Consider the following 21,297-nt stretch of genomic DNA (forward strand, 5'->3'; position numbering starts at 1 on the left):
ACACGAGTTTTATGGGAGCTCAGAATTGTGGAATCATCAGTAGTCCTAGTACCTACCATCATAAGTCTCAATTCTTTCTTAACCATTATAAAATTCGCCAATAGATCTTTAGAGTTTTAGACATTATAAGACGCTTAAGAATTCAATTTACAGTAGCATTTGGTAGCATGATTTTAAAAATATATTCCAAATCCACTGATGATTCCAGCGATTTTAACAAATATAATAAAGACCCATGAATTAATGTTGAACTTACCAGCACGGTTCGGTCCATGTTGTCAGTGCGCACGGTCTCCTCGTAGGTGTAATCGTGCGCGTCGGTGGATGGAAGGTTCCAGGGCTCCGAGCCCTCGGGGCTCGAGCTGCGCTCCGGTTTCACCTCGTCCCGATCAGTCCAAGGAGAGCTAGTGGCGCGCGTATCGACGAGCTCAGGAGGCGTTGGACCCGGTGTCGGCGACGCTGTGCTGTCTGGAGGCTGAACCGTTGTCGCTGTTGCCAAGTTAAACGCTTGAAGGTTATGTAAGGCAGCCGTAGGTAGTCTCACGTGTCGAACCCCCGGGCGGGCTAGCACAGGCTTCAAACCCGCCGGCCCTATCAACCGCTGAAGCAGCAGCGCGTTGGTCGCGCCGCCTTCGCCTCCAACAGTCAATAATTTCGGGCCTCGATTGGTTACAATAGCGATCTGCTGACCGCCTTTCACCATAGACACGGGTAAGATGTAGTTAGCTGGCATCAGAACTGCAGTAGCTGGTTTTCCAGTGGTCCCGCGAGCGACGGTGATCGTCTGCCCGTCAGCCACTATAACATTTCTCTGAGGTTGCGGCCGAGGTTGAGTGACCGTTAGATCTTGATCAAAGGTTATCTTTCGGGCAACTTTACGCGGACTGTCTTGTGGAGAGTGACTGTCTAGGCAGCTTTCTGTACAGTCCCCTTGAGAAGTACCGCAACTACTGTCTTCCGAGCCCATCGTGCGGCAGGTGTCTTCGCCGTGAACGGGACTCATATCCCTCGTTCCTGATCGACGTGAGCTGGAACTCTTCTTGCGTTTCGATGATCCTGGGTTGGAAGGCGGATTGGACCTCCTACGTGGTGCAGGTTTATCCTTGTCTGGTGAGTTTTCCACTTGCTCTTTATATTCAGCCAGTATGTAGAGTATCCGTTGAGTAGTTTGCTCGTCTTCTAAAGGTTTCTGTGATGAAGTCTTCGGCGGAATAGAGGAGCTCAGTTTAAGCGTGTTCGGTGGATTTGAGGTCGATTTCGGTCTCGATTTTGATTTAGAGCCCACTTTCGGTTTTGATTGGGAAGACATTTCCGTGGGGGACGAGTCTGTGGTCATAGTGTGAGGTATTGCGTGCGTCGAAGATGTCGGTGAATCTGCGATACCCGAGGAGTCCGGCGAACGCACGTAGGTTGACGTTGTCGGAGTAGTCACAGTAGTTTTTCTGTTAACATAAGCCACATTTAGCGACTGATTGTTTCCGATAGAGTATAGCACTTGTGAGGTTGATTCTGTGGAACAGTTGCTAGAAGCATTACCATCCGTAGTGTCTGAAGAAGTATGTATTTTAAAAGAGCTATTGTTTGAGTTTGCACTTGGCGTCGATGTGCTTCTCTCTTTCACTTGTTCTAAAACCATGTCGAATTCTCGCAGCTGTTCTAATGTGGACGAGCTCATCTGAGATTCAGAAGAGGACGATTGACTATCAGAAGGAACTTTAACAGGCCGGGTTGCTTGAGATGGCAGTCTAATCGTTTGTTGGCCCAGCGGCGGGGCAGCCGTTAACACAAGTTGTTGGTATACCGGTTGGTTAGCACCGCCAATAACGTTTCTTTGGATTTGGAAAAACGATGGTCTGACCACTCTGGCACCGGGTACCATTTGCGGGGCTTTACTCAACATGGGTAGTTTTATTCTCATTTGTGTTAAGACTGGCTGTGGCTGAGGAGTTTGAGTATTTTCGTTCGAACCACTTGCATGACTATTACTTTCTTCTTGCGAACTCTCATTATTTGTTGTAGTCTGGCTTTGAGGGACAATCTTAATAATAGATGGCTCTATTTCTCCCTGGTTGTTTTGAGATTGTGTTTTAGATGAGTCATCATTTATTAACTCGGTGCTAGGGACTGTTATTAAATTTATAGTTTGTCCTCCGCCAATATTGACGGGTATTTGACGCGTGTAAATGACCCCACCGTGCATAGTTTGAATGTTCATGGGCGCGATTGTTTGCTTAATTTGTTGCACGATATTGGATTGCGATTGTGAAGTCACTACTGGTTTCCTAATAAGCAGTGGCGGGCTTGAAATATTCCCCATGTGCTCCAAGTTAATTGCATTATCGTTGCCCGTGCATTCAGAATTCTCAGAGTTGTTGTTCACGGGAGGTAAATGAGAATTGTTTGTTGCTGTTTCACCTTGTTTTTGACTGCCTTCTTGAAATACCGGTTTACCAAATGCTTGGTTAAATTTTGGCAAGCTAGTAGATTTTTCTAAGCCAGGCGTTTTGCTGGATGAGTTCTGTATGAATTTGGCGTAATTTTCTTCGTAGATGGAACGAGACTTAATTTCTTGTTGGCTAGCGCTTTCTTTATTGGTAGTCGAACCAGTTGTTGTGCTCAGGTCTTGAGACTCCGAAGGTTTCGTGGACGGGGCCTGAACATTGGGAGTCTCAATAGGCTGTAGTCTTAAGACCATACTTCGCTGATGTGGTGCGTTCAGTTGAATAGCTTTGCCGTCCGCAGACTTGCACACGAATTGTACCATTTTTTGCTCATTTGACCCTTGTACATTAGTAAGATTAGTTAGAAGATTGACACGCTTTAGTAACTGGCCAGGGTTACCAGTTTTCTGGTTTCCTGTGTTGACAATATGTAATAGTTGGTTCCCGCCCTGTTGAAGACCGGCGTCGACCAATGAGAGGCCGCTAAATGAGTTAGCTTGTGGTGTTAGGGTCCCATTGGAAGCTTGGCCCGATGTCGCATTTTTATTTTGCACAATATGCAGGACCTGGGTTGCGTTAGGCGTGCTTATAACAGACTGTTGAGAGTTATCTACAAGCGTAATCTGATTGCCCGAAGAATTCTTCCCTTGCACAATATGCAGAACTTGAGGCCCAACTGGCGTCGACTGTGATTGGCTATTTTCACTGGACCCCGTCTGATTCAACGGTGGGGGCAAAATTTGGGCTAGGGCTTGCTGTAGAGCCATTGCGTTAATTGATGTCTTGGAGTACGTATTTGTGGTAGTTTGCGTGGTGTTTACGGAGCCTTGTCGTATCTTCTGAGAAAGGATATTTACTAAAGCGTGAGCTCTAGTATTAGTTACAGCCTCTGGTGTTGTAGTGATGCCAGCAGCGCTCATGGCATGCGCGATTTGATCCGTCTTCTCCGAGGTTCCATTTTGTTGACGCGGCTGAGAAAACGTTTCAGAACTGTTTTGCTCAGAAGAGTCATAATTTACACTGCTGGCATTAGACTTGACTGTATTATTTTCGAAGGAGTAATCTATATTTTCGGGCGTTGCGTTGTTTAGAGTATGCAACTCTGTATCAGAAGAGTTACTTTTCTCATCTTTTATGTCTGGCAGCTCTTGTTTTATTTCAGGGCTTTCTTCTGCTTTTATTTCCATTTCAAGTGAAATTGTTTGTTCAGTAAGCTCAACATTGGTGTCTTCAGATGCGAGACTACCTTGATTTTGCTGTGCATATTCATGGAGAGGTAAAGACAAATCGGCAGTTGTTAACTCTGTATATTCGGTTTTTATTTCAGATTGAGAATCATCGTTGGGGCTATTGTCCACTGAACACTGGGACGGACTGGCATCCGACACCTGTGTCACTCGCGGGTCACATGTTACTGGATTTTGAGCAGCTGCACTCACGGGAAGCTGGCCTACTTGAACCACTTGGACTATGACGTTTGTTGGGACTGGTTTTACATAATCAAAACTACAAAGACCAAAAGGGAAATCTTCCGGTTGAAGTTCATCTTTTATGTTCTGCTGCACCCAATCAGACTTCAGTTCATCGGTTGATTTCTTGAAAAATTGCCGAACCTTATCCCGTAGTTCGATGAAATTTACATGTTGCCTTATTTTCTTTATTTGATCGTCATTGTTCGTTGTTACATCGTTGCAGTCGTCGGGGTCTACGGACTTAGAAACCGGCTGAGATTGCTTTACGTCCGACAGAGTCGCAGCCGAAATATTTGATTCGCTTTGTTTGTTCAAAATTTGGATGACTCTGCCGGACCCCTCACCAAAACCCATATTGAAATTTGTTTCACTAGCCTCAATGTTTGGGTCTTCTAGGGCGGCATCAGTTTTATTATATTCGTAACTAATTTCTTCAACAAACGTTTGTGTTGCGGGATCCGGTTGATAACTATCATAATCTTCTAAATCCACAAATAAACGTTCATCAGCAACGTCACCTGAAGCGACATCATAACAAACGCTATTTATGGGCCAGTTGCCCATTAGACCTTCAATTTCAATAAATTCTTTATGAAAAGGGCGTGAATATGAAAACTTAACTGACGAACAATATTCTAGTAGTCTCTTATATTCTTTGCTGTAGGCTAATTCGATCATGCTAAATTTAGTTTGTTTTGAACAGTCAATATTTTTGCCTTTCCTATATTTCTTTTCTGAAACTTTTACGTCTCTCATGCTCATTTTACGTTTTCGGGAATACGTAATTTCAGGTTCTTTTATGTGAAAATCGATATCATGTAGGTCGTTCGGTACATCGTAAGTGACGCTTTCACTATTTAGTTCTTGAACAAGGCTGTCGTTAGATAGGTTGCTGTTATTGCTGCCTGCTTGGCTTAGTGGAAATATGTATACATCTTCGAACTCAAAACCTTTTAGATTTATATCATCAGCATTATTAGAGCAAGGCGACGCAACAACTGTGTCTTCCTCAACAACGTTGGAACTTAAAAATACAGCTTTTGTTTTGTTATTGTCTTCAGTTATGTTTACAGTTAAGAAATCATCTTCTTGAATTAACTCGTACTTGCATTCCGGCTTTGATTTTAGAGGACAATTTTTGTTACTAATTATTTCACAAGAGGATGTGTCCTTTCTAGACTGCTCCTTTAAACTTAAGCTTTCGATTTTAAAATCAGTTACGGCAACATTCTCTTTTGTGCAGTCAGTAATATTGCTACTTATGGAATTTTGTTTAGTAATGTCTTGTTTATTTTTGGCCCGTTTAGTATAATCATGATAGTTAAAAGTGATTGTGTTACTATCTATAAAATCTGGTGATTTAATCTCCGAATTGTGATTTATTCCCGAAGCATCGTATTTAGCCATTTGTGTTATTTCTTTACTGGTGTTCATCAACGTTTCAACAATATCTACATCGTCAACGTCTGTAGCAATAACCACAACTTCACAAACTTCAGTAGGTAGCTCGTCTATAGAGATTTCATCCAATCCCTCACTGATATTCATTTCTTCTATATGCAAAATGTCGGTAGTTGGATCTTGCTTACTGGCATTTTTACTCATATGCTCTTCTTTAGTTTCAGTATGTTCGATGAGCGGTATGAGAGAGTTTATTGTTTGTGTATCTTCTGTAGCATCTTTGTCCGTAGTGACAGATTCACTGAGGTCTGTACTTATTTGTTCGTCACTATGAACAGTTTCACTATTACCGCTAAAAGGTGTTGGCGCAGTTACAACATGGATGTCCTCTATGTTGTCTTTGTTGGAATAGTCAGTTTCGCTTAGTGAGCCTACCATGTAATTTTCTACCTCCTTTGACTGTCTGTTGTTGCTGTTAATTATGCTCATTTGATTCTCTTCATCGTCAGTTTCAGTATTATTGCTAAGCGGTGGAGGAAACATATCTTCTTGATTGTCATTGGAGAAATCTTTGCCGAAATCAGCTTCGCCAGGTGATGAGGCAGAACTTGCTACCTCCTTCGATTGTAATAGATCGTTTGCTTCATCTTCATCGCTAGTTTGAGTATTATCGCTAAGCGGCGGTGGAGACATTTCTTCTTGGTAGTTTTCAGTAATGTCTGAAGAGTCGAAACTTTTTACGTCCTTCAATAGTAACATACCGTTTACCGCCTTTTCATTGCTTAAGTTAATATCCATTTGTTTCTCGTTGTCAGCTTCGGCATTATCGTTACGTGGCAGCGGGGACGTTATTTGTTGGTTATCCTCTGTAATGTCTCTGTCTAAACAGTCAGTTTCGCTAGATGATGCGGCGGGATATTCTACTTCGTTCGATTGTGATACGTCATTTACTGCTTCCTCGTTATTGATATTAATACGTATGTTACTTTCTTTATCACATTCATTATTATTGGTGAGCGACGGTGAAGTTACCTCTTGGATGTCTTCTATAGTATCTTTGACTTCTAATGAGTTCATATCTTTAGGTGAGCACGCGACTAAATTATCTACTTCCTTTAAAGGTGAAAGGTCATTCAGCTCTGTCTCTTCATTGCTAAAGCTTATACTTGTTCCATTATTTTCGTTGTTATTACTAAATGGTGATGGAGAGTTTAGTTTGTCGTTGTCATCTCCAAATTTTGCCAGACATGTGACAGAATTGTCATCCCTCGAATGTGTAGGTGTATCGTTTGCTGACTGTTCGTTAACAGCGTCGGTATTTGTTTGTTTTTCTTCATCGTCACCTCCGGTACTAGCGCTAAGCGGTGGCGGACACATTAGTTCTTGATTGTCCGCTGTAATCACCTTTGAATAGGGCGTATTATCGTTTACTATATCTTCATTGAAGAAATTTTTGTTTATTTTATTTTCTTCATCAAAAGTTTCAACATAATCGCTGAGCAATGAAGGGGAAGATACTTCTCGATATTCTAGTCCAAAATCTTGGTCGAAAGTGTCAATATCGCTAGGTAAGCATGTGACACAATTTGGAAACTCTTTTAATTGAAAAGCATTGTAGTCACCCATGATTGTTTCAGATTGAGCTGGTTCCAACTCTTCCGTTTCTGTATTGTCCATAAGACTACCGGTTACGTGCGTTTCTTTCCCAAGTTTTTCAATATCAGTTGGACTCATTATGGAATCAGCAATCATCTTTGTATCTTGTAGATTGGTCTCTTCGTGCTTGTCCTCACTTTGAGAATTCATATCAGTGTTACTTGTCTTGTCAGTTTGCATAATCAGACAAACATCTTTAATGTTTTCGACAGTCGTAGTTTTATATTTGGGGTAAGCTTCAAAAGAGTCTGCCTGGAACTCCTTATTTTCTTTATCGATGGGCATACCAGGAGCTTTAAGGCTGGAGTTTAAACTTTTCAACGCTAATGTCCTTAATTTCAATACTTTATTCGCAACAATACCAACTACGACTTCTTCAGCTTTTCTTTTTAATTTATTTGGCGAAGATTTGATTTTAAACATTAATTCTCTTCTACGTGCAAATTCCCAACGGCATAGTAAATTGGGATTATCTTCTAGGAATTTTAGTGTTATCGTTAGAAGTTTGGGTGTTTCGAATGCCATTATAAGTTTTTCTGCACTCTCAGTGTTATCACAAACGGGCAACAGGTTTCGGATATCTGTTACTGGTGCGTTAGATGATGCTGATAGAGTTTCTTGAGTACTGTATCCAAATTTTGTCATGGTCCATTCAGAATCACAAGTCGATGGTAGCAGCACTTTAGATTCTCTGACCAATTCAGTTTTTAGTTTATTGCGCAACTGTACTAATGTATCGTAAATCTCCATAACCGGTGAAGTACAGTATGGGTTTTCCAGTGAAGGTTGACTGTCATCATCCCAACTATTTAAAATTGATAATGAAGGACAACGTGATAACTGTGGTGAACTACATGGTCCATCAACATCGAATTCAATAAAATCTTCAGCATTGCCTTGTTTAATTTCGTCTGTTTCTCTATCACCTGTTTTTTCACTCCTACAAACGCGTTCAGTTTGAAGAATTGAGTTACTAAGCCGCTCCATTTTAACATAGCAATGCTTCATTTTTCTCATAAGTTTATATTTCTTAATAAGAGTATCGCATTTAACAATTTTCACAACACATTTTTTAAGATTATACTGTTCTTCGTTTCTGATTATCTTATTTTCTCCCGTCGCAACATCAGTTACCGTTTTCGTTTCGTCACAACTTTTATTTTGTTGCTGAACGTCTGTTGAAATCACCACTTCCTCGTCGTCATTTTCAGTTATGTCAATAACTGGAGTTTCCGCTGGAACTATACCAAGTTCCTGTAGTAATGCGCTCTTCAAATTGACAACAGCGGCTCCGCTCTTGACAGGAGAAGGGACGTTAACTTTCTCTGTTTCTAAACCAAGATCTTGTAACAATAAATTCGCCATCGCCGCAAGTTTCGCAGGCTCTATGTTATTATCATCGTGAGATTCTAGTGTTTGGCTTTCTATACTGTCATTAGAAGAATCGTCAATTTCGATGACATCAGTCGTATCTGAAACTATAGGAGTAGCTTGTCCCAATAAAGGAGTAGGTGTCGTTTGTGCTTGAGTTAATTTATCGGCATTAGAATCAGTTTCTTCTTTAGTAATTATACTTGTTATTGAAGATGCTAAAGATAACAGTTTACTCTGGTGTCTGGTCATTAACGAGTTCTTTTCCAACGGCAATGGTTTTGATTTAGGCTTCGTTCTATTGCTTTTAAATAAGTCACCTTTAAGGATTTTGACTTCGCATCTTTGGTCAAACTTTTTCTGATGTATGGCAATTGTTTCTTGATCATGATTTGTGGCATATTTTCCAAATTCAGTGTTAAAACTACGAGTCTGAACCTCTTCTTCCTCGTCACTAATTAAATTTACAGTGTCAACAGGTTTCGACGGAGCGTCCGCCACTTTAATACGTAAATCCTGAATTTGATGAGATATTTTAGTGGGATCATTTTTCATCTGGACTTGTTTATAATTCACAGTGTATCGTTTTCCGTCGTTATGAGTGTTTCCCGCTAGAATAGCTCGCATGGTGGGGTGCTCGAACAAAGAATCGAAATCACCATGTACTTTACCAAAAATCGTAGCTTTGAATACTTTGCCATTCGGAAGAGAAATACGAATTAATTTTTTATTTGGATCGTCTAAAGAAATTTCTTCAATTTTTATATCTCCTTTCATGAATATTCCAGTCTTTTGACTATTTTTTTTAGTATCAATAACATTTTTACGACCACCACCACTCAATGCATGATTCGTTGCTTGTAGTTCAGGCCTTTCGATATCTTTAAGATTGTTGTGTTGTGTTTCTGGCTTGGCATTTATATTAGACTGTTTCAGGTTTGATAACTGTCGATCGACAAATTTGCGCTCGTCCACCTTTTCAGTGCTAAAGTTCTGATTTGCACTTTTGTCATTAAGAACTTCATTGATATTTTCCTTACACAAAAGCGACTTACTTGTATCTATAGTTTCCTGTTGGCCTTTACTCAAAGTTTCATTAAGTGGGTTACATTTTATTGTTGCAGTATTTGAATGTACATCCTTTGTTTTCTTTTGTTGAGTTTCTGTTGTTGATGTTTCGATGATTTGCACAATATCGTCTTCTACCACCGACACGGGAGTTTCATCAAGTGGGTTACATTTTACTGTTGCAGTATTTGAATGTACATCCTTCGTTTTCTTTTGTTGAGTTTCTGCCGATGATGTTTCGATGATTTGCACAATATCGTCTTCTACCACCGACACGGGAGTTTCATCAAGTGGGTTGCATTTTACTGTTGCAGTATTTGAATGTACATCCTTCGTTTTCTTTTGTTGAGTTTCTGTTGTTGATGTTTCGATGATTTGCACAATATCGTCTTCTACCACCGACACGGGAGTTTCATCAAGTGGGTTACATTTTATTGTTGCAGTATCTGAATGTACATATTTCGTTTTCTTTTGTTGGGTTTCTGCTGTTAATGTTTCGATGATTTGCACAATATCGTCTTCTACCACCGACACGGGAGTTTCATCAAGTGGGTTACATGCTATTGTTACAGTATTTGAATGTTCATCCTTCGTTTTCTTTTGTTGAGTTTCTCCTGTTGATGTTTCGATGATCTGCACAATATCGTCTTCTACCACCGACACGGGATTATTATTTACGTTAGGGCACTTTAGGGGTGATATTTGCACTGGTTTTTGCAGATCGTTTTCAATATTTATTTTACTTTCGGCATTCGTAGGCATCGTAGTGCCTGTATTTGGTGAAATAACACTACTGTTGGATTTGATAACCGTCGTTGTAACTGTTGGCATATCTGTGTTCGGTACAATATTCAATATTTGTGACATATTATATTTAAATTCATCTCTTCTGACTTTTATAGAACCACGTCTCTGAGCTGAAATAGATACATTTTCTGTTGTTTCAGAATGTTTAACCACGTTTTGATCATTAAGTGGTAAATTGACTGCCAGTTTTTGTATGACAACGTTTTGGTCATCAACTACCACAGACTTCAATTTTTTAGTTTCATCAAGCAGAATCGATGAACCAACTGCAGTAGTTTGTTTAACAACTTTCTGGTCTTCGATTACAGTTGGCTTTAACTTAGTTGCATCATCAACAAAAAGCGGAAGTCCAGTAGCTTCAGAACCAGAAGTTTTGGGTGTTGCTTTTACATCGATTTTATTCGAAGTACACTTTTTGGGGATAACACAATCTTTCGTGCCTTTAGTTATATCTTTATTTGCTAATATTGTCAGATTCTGATTTTTACCGATAACAGTTGCTTCCTTCACAGATGTTTTGACAGGCGTACTTTTAATAACAAGTTGATCGCCTAGTTGATTTTTTAGTTTTTCTATCACCACTGTTGGTTCCAATTTATTACTAGATTGAGATGTGACATTAGTATTTTTGATAATTTCTGATTGTTTATCTTGTTCTGTGACTGAATCATTTGATTTCAGTTGTTGCATCGATGTGTTTTCAAGCTTGCAAGTCTCAACCATTGCAACTGAGGACTTTAATACTATAGAACTGTTTAGCTTTTCCTCAAAATCAATTAGTTCGTTATTATCAACAACATTTTGTTGCGTTTCTAATGTACTTGAGGGTTCATTTTTACCTTTTTTATTTTTGTTGAGTATTCTATTTGAAGTACGCGTTGCAATTTTTATGCTGTCTTTTATTTTTATGTTGTTTTCATTTTTTACATTAGTAACAGTCGTATTATCATGCGTAAAAGCATTATCTTTTACTTTTAGTTTGATTGTATTTCTATTAAGTGGCATTCGAGTACGTTTAACAGGTGCCACTTTTTTATTCGTTATCTTATTCGATGATCTTAGCCAAATACGCCGGCAAGATTGTTTGTTCTCTTTTGCACTTGACGCTTGAACTGTAGAAACTATATTTTCATTATTCGCTTCCTTTGCTGGAGTCTTTACACTTGCGGTTGCCGCTACAATGCCATTTTTAGTGCTTGTCACTAATCTGGTATTAGGTTCAACAGTGTCGTTTTTCGGCGATTCCTGCTGTAAAAGCTTTCCTAGAGTTACTTTATTACTTAACGGTGTGTACTTGAGAGCTATAGGTGGAAGCCCGCCCGAGTGACTTATCTTTCTATTTATAAGGGACTGGCGCTTTAGTTTTATTCTCTCCTTGTCTTGTTCCGTTTTTAAAGGGACATCGTTATTCGACAACCTGCGTGTATGAGATTCCTTGTCGACATCATTCGTATGATTTTCATGCACTTGAGATAGCACCTTTCTTTCACAATTCCTGTTCATATTAAAATCTAGATTTGGAGGTTCGGGAGTCTCACTTACGGCATCTGAAAGTCTAATTGCAGTTTCCAGGCTTATCCTATCTTCAACTGGCATGTCTAATTCTTTGTTTTCGAAGTCTTGAGTGACGTGTTCATTTCCGATTGCAGTTGGGTTTGATAAATTAATGGTAGTCGTAGCGTTGCCGATAATAAATGGATTTAAGACCGGCGTGGCAAACTGCGTAGTTTGGTATAATGCTAAATTAGGGGCTGCGTTTACAGCAAATACATTTTGGTTTATCGCGCAAAGCTCGGCATTCACTTGGCTCTCATGGATACGTATCGTTGGGTATGGATCGTAAACAAGATCTTGGCGTATAACAACAACAGGCGCAGATTGTGGCACTGATGCAAGTATTACGTTCGTCGGTAAAATATTGTTTACATATTGGCTCGCTTCTATATGTGTCAGTATATTGTTAGCTGTATTCTGAGCTACTTGGTCAGTTATGATCGTGGTAGTTGGTGCATATTGCTGCACTGTCTCAGATTTACTTTCTTGTGGTCTGTTTTCTATATGTGTTGCAGCTAGATGACTAGAATTATTTACTATCACATTCGTATAGTCAGCTGAGAAGGTATTCACGCCAGAACCAACGAGACTATCTGCTGAATTGTTGTTAACAGTTGAATTGGTTTGATTCTTACGTATGATCGTCTTAGGATTAACAATGTGTCTTCTTTCCTTAGATGTAGTAGCTTGCTTGGAAACAATAGAATTTGATTTTGGAATGTTTCTATGACTTTTCCCTTTAGCCACGGGTGCAGTTTGAACAGTATAAGAGTCCTCGTCAGAAGATATTTCTCCTAATTCTCGACGTAAATCATCGTCTATTAGGTCGTCTAGCATATCGAAATCTGAATTTGGAATCGCGGAAGTATGAGGAACTTCCCTCGTCATATTTAAACTAGTTTGTTTCTGAAGCATTTCTGGTGATGTCGTTTTGATAACTTCAGAATTTCTAGACTTTTTAGGTACTTCGGAATGTTTATCAGTGCTTGGATTACGAGTAGTTGAGCTAACTTTTGAGCTATGGTGTTCGCGTTTCTTAGTGTCAGAAGATTTCTTTTGTAATAAACTTTGTCCAAGCTCGCTCACACGCTTGCCGTCTGTCCTTGAACTGCCCTGAGAATATCTTCCTTGGTCTTTCTTTAGCGCTAGTTCTAATGCATTAGGACCAAGCGGCTCTGTTTTACGGGCTCTTATAGCATCCATAACGCGTTTCCACTCATCGTCAGACGAAGATTCTTTCTTCGTCAAGCAAGTGTCTAGGATATCGATGTTTTTTACTTTGGTGCCCACTAAAGTTTGTTGTTTTGAAACCTGAGTTTCTACTTTGGTTTGATTTAGAGTCTGGTGCGAGCCGTCGCTCGTTAAAGACCCTATTGAGGAATTATCTATGTAACTTGGTTTCATAAGAGTTGGATTGCGCAATAGGAGTAGTAAATCCGCGTCTTCTCTATTCGGCAGATTGTCAGCAGCATTGTGAATGGTGGTAGGCGTATTGCTATGAGGCTTAACAGGTGGTGACCCTGTAGCCTCTAACATACTAGACAGCAGGGGACAACCTCTCTTTAAGGACGAGGCAGATTGGTTGATTCTCCTAATCACTTTCTGTGGTTGTTGTGTATCCGGGTTCGTTATACCGACCCGAGATATTGTCATTTCATTTTTCAGACATTTGGCCTTACTCATTTTGTGTTCAATGATCTTTTTGTTTAGTTCTAAAGTAATAGAGTCTGTTAGCGGAACTTTGATTTCGTTTTGCTTATTCTTATGCATGTAACTGAGTCGAGAGAAAGTGGCAGGAACATTCTCAGTTTGTAACTGTTGTTTGGCACATTGAGGAGGTACTAAGTCTGTCCTTTTTGCTGTTGTTGAAGGTGTTTGAATAGTCAATTTAACATCTTTATTTAAAGCTATGGAGACATTTTTGTCAGAGCCTGCATGTATAGTTTTATAAAATTCCTTCAAAAACTCGTCAATATCATTCGTTTGTGATGTAAGTGGAGTCTTAGTATCAACTCTCTCTCGGTTTTGAATTGATCCACTTTGGCAAGTTTGTGTGTTAGAATGTAAGGGTTGGACCGAATTTACTGCATCACTGTGCGATGGAACATTATAAGGTTTCGCATGACTTGCTCGACCATGTAGCATATCTTGAGGTGTAGGGATGTGTCTTTTTGTAGCGTCGTAACTCGATACTGGCACCTTAGTAATATTTTGCATAGAATTACTCAGCTTTTGACTCTCATACAACGTTTTTGATCGCATAAGGTCGCTATTCAAATTCCTCATTTGACTATTTACATTTTGCGCGGGTTTAGACATATACGTTCGATGTATGTTGCTGTGCGCTTGCAATTTAGTGAAATCATCTTTAGCCGTAGTGGTTTGAGTTGGTGGTTTTATGACAGTATTGCTAATAATTTTTGGCGAGAGCTGTGAAACGTTAGCTTTTACGTGCTGCTGACTGAAGTAATTGGGGTCATTTATTAGCAGCGGTTTCTTAGGAAGTTCTTGTTTATCAGTAGATAAGTTTTGCATGGATTTGTGTAATGGCTGATACACTATTGTTGGCTTCGGTGGCGTAACAATTACATCGTGCGGCCTCATAAGTTCTGCCGTTTTAGCAGGGGAAGCATAACTCGTTTGAGTACTATTTGGTGACTGGTTAAGCATAGTTTGCTGTATAACTTTTACGGGACTATGTGTTGTGTATTCAAGGCCAAGTTTTTGGCTTTCATTCAGAACATTTTGTGACATGTGCACAGGATTGATGTATTGCTGCGGATACTTCTGTGAGTTATGTACATTCTGTTGACTCTGTTGTTTATCTCTATACTCTTTATATGTTCTAAGCATGTTATCAGTAGTACTTTTCAATAGATTATTCGCGTCACTTGAAAGAGTTTCCAACTGTTTACATTGTTTTTTATTCAGGTAGACTTTAGGTACATCATCTGGATTGTATATTTTCATGCCAACAAGTGAACTGCCTTGCGTTGGAGTATGTGCCGGGGGTGGTCTGGCTAAGTTCGTCTGTGTTGGAGTATGGGCTGAGGGTGGTCTAGCCAAGTTGATCTGCGTTAGAGTATGAGCTGAGGCTGACCTAGCCAAGTTAGTCTGTGTTGGAGTATGGGCTGGAGCTGATCTAGCCAAGTTGGTATGTGTTGGAGTATGAGCTGGTGATGGTCTAGCCAAGTTGGTCTGCGTTGGTGTATGGGCTGAGGCTGGCCTAGCCAAGTTGGTCTGTGTTTGAGTATGGGCTGGCGCTGGTCTAGCCACGGCTCTGAGTTTATTTTGATTCCTTCTAAACTGTAAGAGTTTATGTAGACTGGATTTCACTTGTGGATTGACCACGTGTTTGTGGGCTAGTTGGTTAGGTGTCAAATAAGGCGATTTCGCTCTTGTCACATCAGAGTCACTACTTGTCGTTGTGACTGTTGGTGAGCTCATGGGTCGAGTTTTAATGTCATTTTTTATCACAGGGCTTTGCATCTCACTTTTAATTGTAGTCTTAGTATTGTCTAGTTTTTGACGATCTGCACTAAGTCTTTCTGGCGCTTTGAGTTCGTCCATAGAGAACACTCCATCGACCAGAACGCTAGGGTCGTCTAAGATTTGATCACTGTCAGTGACGCTGACGTAGCTAAACGTGGACTCTCTTCGGCGTTCCTTTTTCTTTCTTACTCTCTTTTCTCCGTCCTGCACCGGTGAGGACACTTTAGCGACTTTCATTCCCAGTAAACTGTTCAATGACCCTGCCGCTGGTTGTTCAGACTTGTCTTTCTTTCTCTCCTTTTTGGTTTTCTTATCTTTGTCTTTTCGCCGCTCCGTGCTGCCATCCTTGCTGTCATCTCGTTTGTGTGTCTTCTTCTTTCTCTGTTCCTTCTTCTCTTTGGCGCGTTTCTTCTTTTCCTTCTTGGCGTCTGCTATAGTGCTGAGCGGGTCTTCGTCTTCAGAATCGACGACACTTGCCCTGGACTTTTTCTTGCCGAATCCCCGGTCCATTCCGGTTTCGTCGGCACTTTCCGTCTGTTCAGGGTCGAAGAATGCGTTTTGCCATATCTCTTCTGGCTCCTCGAATTGAACCTCATGTTCGTACCCTGCGGAAGATAATAAGGTTGGTTTAGGCACAGACAAAAATATTACAGTATAAAAATAATTTACTTAACTAAATGTGATTTATTTATTTATTTAATGTTGACTTTTAAACCGTAAATTAGCTTAGAGACCCCACACACTAGCGTCTTTAGTGCATGAGCGTCTAGTCAGCGCTATGGCGCTAAGGAAAATGATATCACTGCGCAGTTGCGCCAACGTTACGTCGAGCAGCAGCCATAGAGTTGACTAGACGATGTTCGGGAGACACGTGTTGGGTCTCTATTACGGAATTTGTTTGGGGCCCTCACTGACTCATTAAACATAAACCCTGAAATGGGTACGAACCTTTCTCAATGCCGTAATAGACATCATTCTCATCATCTTCCTCCTCAGGCAGATGCTGGTAGGCGTTGAGGTCCAGGTTGAGGTACTTGAGCTCGGTGGTGACGGCGCGGGTGCCTCCGCGGGTCTTCTCCATATACGAGCGGCAGTTTTCCAGAAGAACATCCCTGGAAGAATGATGAGATAGAATGTAGTTAAGTAATACAGATAATGCAACAACTCAAGAAGAGGTAAACAACATACAGGTGTACAGTCAGCAGCAGAAGTTGCTAAGCGAGCGAGGTGTTCAAAATTACCTTGACACGCTCTTATTCTCTGAACAATAATGCTGCGTCAAAAGCAGCAAAAGAAAGGTTAAAAGGTGGAGCAGCCGATGCAACGGAGCCACGCCGTTTTCTCGACTAAATAGCTAGTGTTTAGTTTTAAGTTTATAAAATACATATGTATGTTAGTCTGTAAGGTATTTGTAATATGGGCCTTGTTGCCTGAATTAAATTTCCAAATAAAATAAATAAATAAATTAGCAACTTCTGCTGCTAACTGTATGTACAGTGAAAATAGAACATTAACAGGACTCGGCAATCTTTGAGTGACAAATACTATTAATTCTTAGGTTTTACTGCTATATTCGCATAAGTCAATAGATTAGACCGGAATACCGTGTTATTTCAGCTGGAGAATCTTGAAAGATTTTGACCAAGTTTCTCTTTATGCGGTATCTAAATGTCTTCACTAGTATTTTGTATTTACTAACCTCTAACCTGTCCATATCCTGACACAGTTCCAGCTCCAACCCCAAAGCCTCTCCTTCAGTAAGGATAGCGATGGACAGCACGTTAGCCTGGTGCTGCTGGGACTGCTTAAACTGGAGAGCCTTGAGACATTCTCACCAAGTTTATCTATACAGATAAACTTGGTGCTGAATGCTGTGATGATGTTCATCTGGCTATCTCAGTACCCTAACTAGTATTTTACTAACCTGTCCATATCCCACGACAGAGTCTTGACCCTCGGCCCAGAGAGCAGAACAGCCAGATCCTGGCACAGTACCGGATCCAACCCCAAAGCCTCCCCTTCAGTGAGGATAGCAGTGGACAGCACGTTAGCCTGGTGCTGCTGGGACTGCTTCAGCTGGAGAGTCTCCGACGTTTTGACGAGGTTGCTCTGTGTTCGGCTGTCGTTGGCCCAACTGCCGTACTCCGATGTGGTTTCCGGGATCGATTCTTGGGCCTGGAAGAAAGTGTATACAGTTAGACTTAGACTATAGGATTCCTCGAGGAGCTGGGCTGGCAGGACTAGCCCCTATCACGCAAAATAGGCGCAAGACGTCGAGTTGCGGAAAATCGCCCGTACTACAATACAGTTAGACTTGGTTTCTGTTGAATTTGGACGGCCGGATTAAGGGTCAGTTGCATCAAACTGTAAACTTCATTAAAGAGTTCGGTAAATTTTATTGTATGGAAAGTTTCATGGTAAGCCGTCACGGCGCGCCGGGTGACGTTGATCAGTCTGCCAAGTGCGGATCAGTCTGCTAAGTGAAGCGGCCCGCAGCGCAGGGCCAACTCCGCTCACGGGTCGTAGTTTGTACTTTGGGAGTACCTCGCAAGAAACGAGTGAAGCGCATTGCCCCGTTCAAGGGAAAAAGTTCGGAGTTTGCGTCCGGATCCGCGCGATGGGTTATTTTTTATCCTAAGCGAGTCCTATAATTGGACGCAGTTTAGCGAAAAGGATCCATCCTCTAAAATTTGTCATTTAAATGAATGACTTTTCCTTTTGACAGAAAGTTCAAATTTTACTAACAGATTTTTGTGGATTGGATCCTTTTCCCTAAACTACGTCCAATTTTATACTGGCCCCGCCCGTAGACAGCATGCCAATCGCTAACGCTACGTAGCGAACGAAACGCAACTGTCACTGTCACACTAATATGGAAGATTGCTAGAGAGATAAAAAGCAATTCATGGCGAAGCGCAAGCGATTGACACCTTGGCTAGGCCGCCTGATGTCGACTGCTAGAAATGTTTTAACCTTTTTGACGCCACCGATATATCCGCACCGTAGGTTCAACGCCAAAAACCAATTAATAACACAGAGCAACATAGACCTACGTGCATATGCATAAAGTTCAATTTCAGTTTGACACTTCGGTGACGTGGCGTCAGCGTGACAGCTTTTGGATTTGACACGGAGTCGAAAAGGTTAATGGTATCAATCGATCAGGTTTGTTTTTGGGATCAAATGTCTCAATGGGACCCACTGCATTAAAAGCAATACAAACGTCAGAAATGATAGTCAAAGTCCGACAGTCGTACTTCACTCGCAAAACGCTCCTAACAAATTGATATGTGAACGTGACGTCACTGTCACATAGAGCCTTGAATTATGGACAAAACAAGAAAATTGTATTCTTGTCGGTGAAATATTGCGTTGATGTATATAGTTGCTACACAATATTTTTTTGGATAAAATGTAAGGAATCGAATGGTATCCTTTACTTATTTACTTTTTGGAAGTTAAGAAAAAACTTAAATTTTGAAACTTCCAGGTCCTCTATTTTTGTATTATTTCCATATATTATTTTAATATCCACATTATTGTGATAAATTGCTCATTTGCTATCTATTTAATCTGTCAGCTCCCACGGCTCATATATGAGCCAGAACGCTTATGGTGACGTCATATCGTGGGATTCGACAGGTTAACTAGATTTTGTTATAAAATTCAACATGTGTCATCATCCCTATAGTAGAAATGTTTTAGACCTGTGGCAGGGGCAGGGGGGTGGGCGGCACGGTGGTGGCGACGCGCTCGTAGTGCTTGCGCGCGGGGTGCACGCTGAAGGCGGTGAGCGCGCACTCGGCGCGCAGGCGCACGCTGTCCGTGAGCCGGCCGCCCAGCTGCGTGACCCAGTCCCCTTGGCTAGGCCGCCTGCTAGAAATGTTTTAGAGACCTGTGGCAGGGGCAGGGGGGTGGGCGGCACGGTGGTGGCGACGCGCTCGTAGTGCTTGCGCGCGGGGTGCACGCTGAAGGCGGTGAGCGCGCACTCGGCGCGCAGGCGCACGCTGTCCGTGAGCCGGCCGCCCAGCTGCGTGACCCAGTCCCCTTGGCTAGGCCGCCTGCTAGAAATGTTTTAGAGACCTGTGGCAGGGGCAGGGGGGTGGGCGGCACGGTGGTGGCGACGCGCTCGTAGTGCTTGCGCGCGGGGTGCACGCTGAAGGCGGTGAGCGCGCACTCGGCGCGCAGGCGCACGCTGTCCGTGAGCCGGCCGCCCAGCTGCGTGACCCAGTCCCCTTGGCTAGGCCGCCTGCTAGAAATGTTTTAGAGACCTGTGGCAGGGGCAGGGGGGTGGGCGGCACGGTGGTGGCGACGCGCTCGTAGTGCTTGCGCGCGGGGTGCACGCTGAAGGCGGTGAGCGCGCACTCGGCGCGCAGGCGCACGCTGTCCGTGAGCCGGCCGCCCAGCTGCGTGACCCAGTCCCCTTGGCTAGGCCGCCTGCTAGAAATGTTTTAGACCTGTGGCAGGGGCAGGGGGGTGGGCGGCACGGTGGTGGCGACGCGCTCGTAGTGCTTGCGCGCGGGGTGCACGCTGAAGGCGGTGAGCGCGCACTCGGCGCGCAGGCGCACGCTGTCCGTGAGCCGGCCGCCCAGCTGCGTGAACCAGCCCGCGAGCGTCTGCTCGTACAGCCGCGCCTCCGATTCCTGCAAGTCGTATTCGATTCTAAATTCAACCCGGAACGTTGCAATCATTAAGCGCCACTTGCACCGTCGCGCTAACCAGGGGTTAAGCGGTTAAACCTTTAACCCAGTGTCAAATTGTACTGGTAACCGTGGTAAATCCAGGCTTAACCGGTTAACCCCGGGTTAGTGAATGGTGCAAGTGGCCCTAAGGGACATTTCTGAAAAGTGTCGGGTACGTGACGCTATTTTTATAACACTTCTGATAAATTTTAATTTTTAACAAGCAGAAACCTGTGCGAACGATGCTAAGCTTAGAATAAATTTAATAAAACCGGCCAAGTGCGAGTCGGACTCGCGCACTGAGGCTTCCGCACCATCAACAAAAAATAGAGCAAAACAAGCAAAAAAACGGTCACCCATCCAAGTACTGACCCCGCCCGACGTTGCTTAACTTCGGTCAAAAATCACGTTTGTTGTATGGGAGCCCCACTTAAATCTTTATTTTATTCTGTTTTTATAGTATTTGTTGTTATAGCGGCAACAGAAATACATCATCTGTGAAAATTTCAACTGTCTAGCTATCACGGTTCGTGAGATACAGCCTGGTGACGGACGGACGGACGGACGGACAGCAGAGTCTTAGTAATAGAGTCCCGTTTCTACCCTTTGGGTACGGAACCCTAAAAATGGAGAAATTTGCCGTGAGTTCAAGTCTCACCCAAGACTAATTTTTCCACCATATGGGTCCCCTTGACCCATATTTTATTTATTTAGGAAACAAACAGTCACATACCGATGTTTAAACTTGTAGATATAAAAGCCGATATTTGGCATGATAACATTTGATAACTTAGCTTTAATTCCATAGACAAACTTCACACGTCTTCCTCGGATCTTAGCACTGCACTTACTTTTAAAATTATACAAATACAAATGAACGAATGAATTTCTTAGAATATGGTAGGTACAAAGATGGTCATATTACAATAAGTGCGTCATTTGTCTCTATCGGGCTTACTTTTAAAATTATAGGAAGTTATAACTTTAAAATTAAAAACATGTCCTATGAAGAAAGACTACACTTCCTAAAGCTCACAACCTTGAAGGAGCGTAGAGAGCGTGGAGATCTGATCGAGACATATAAAATACTAACCCAACACTATGATCTCAAAGACTTCCATAAGATGCTAGAACGCAATAATAACAACCGTCTGAGAGGTCATCAGTATAAGCTGGTGTCTCGCAGGTCCTACAATAATCCTCATAGACACTTCTTTAGCAACAGAGTGGTCAAAGCTTGGAACAAACTCCCAGAAGACGTAGTATCGGCCCAAAGTGTCAATGAGTTCAGGAACAAATTAGATAAGCACAACGCAAATTCTACTCAGCACGGAAAACTCTGTTGATGACTCT

At 42.0% G+C, this 21,297-nt stretch overlaps 1 protein-coding gene across 1 annotated transcript in view; it reads right to left on the reverse strand.

The window, feature by feature from the left end:
- The window catches only part of LOC134658501 (uncharacterized), a 54,103-nt gene that overhangs the window by 9,606 nt on the left and 23,200 nt on the right, over positions 1 to 21,297 (reverse strand). The window contains exons 9-12 of the mRNA XM_063514186.1: positions 19,720 to 19,905; positions 17,187 to 17,437; positions 16,211 to 16,374; positions 257 to 15,867 (exon numbers count right to left, since the gene is read on the reverse strand). Of these exons, the coding sequence (XP_063370256.1) occupies positions 257 to 15,867; positions 16,211 to 16,374; positions 17,187 to 17,437; positions 19,720 to 19,905 (16,212 nt within the window). The remainder of the gene's footprint in view (positions 1 to 256; positions 15,868 to 16,210; positions 16,375 to 17,186; positions 17,438 to 19,719; positions 19,906 to 21,297) is intronic.

The sequence above is a fragment of the Cydia amplana genome, chromosome 22, assembly GCF_948474715.1.
Source record: "Cydia amplana chromosome 22, ilCydAmpl1.1, whole genome shotgun sequence".
Lineage (NCBI taxonomy): Eukaryota > Metazoa > Arthropoda > Insecta > Lepidoptera > Tortricidae > Cydia > Cydia amplana.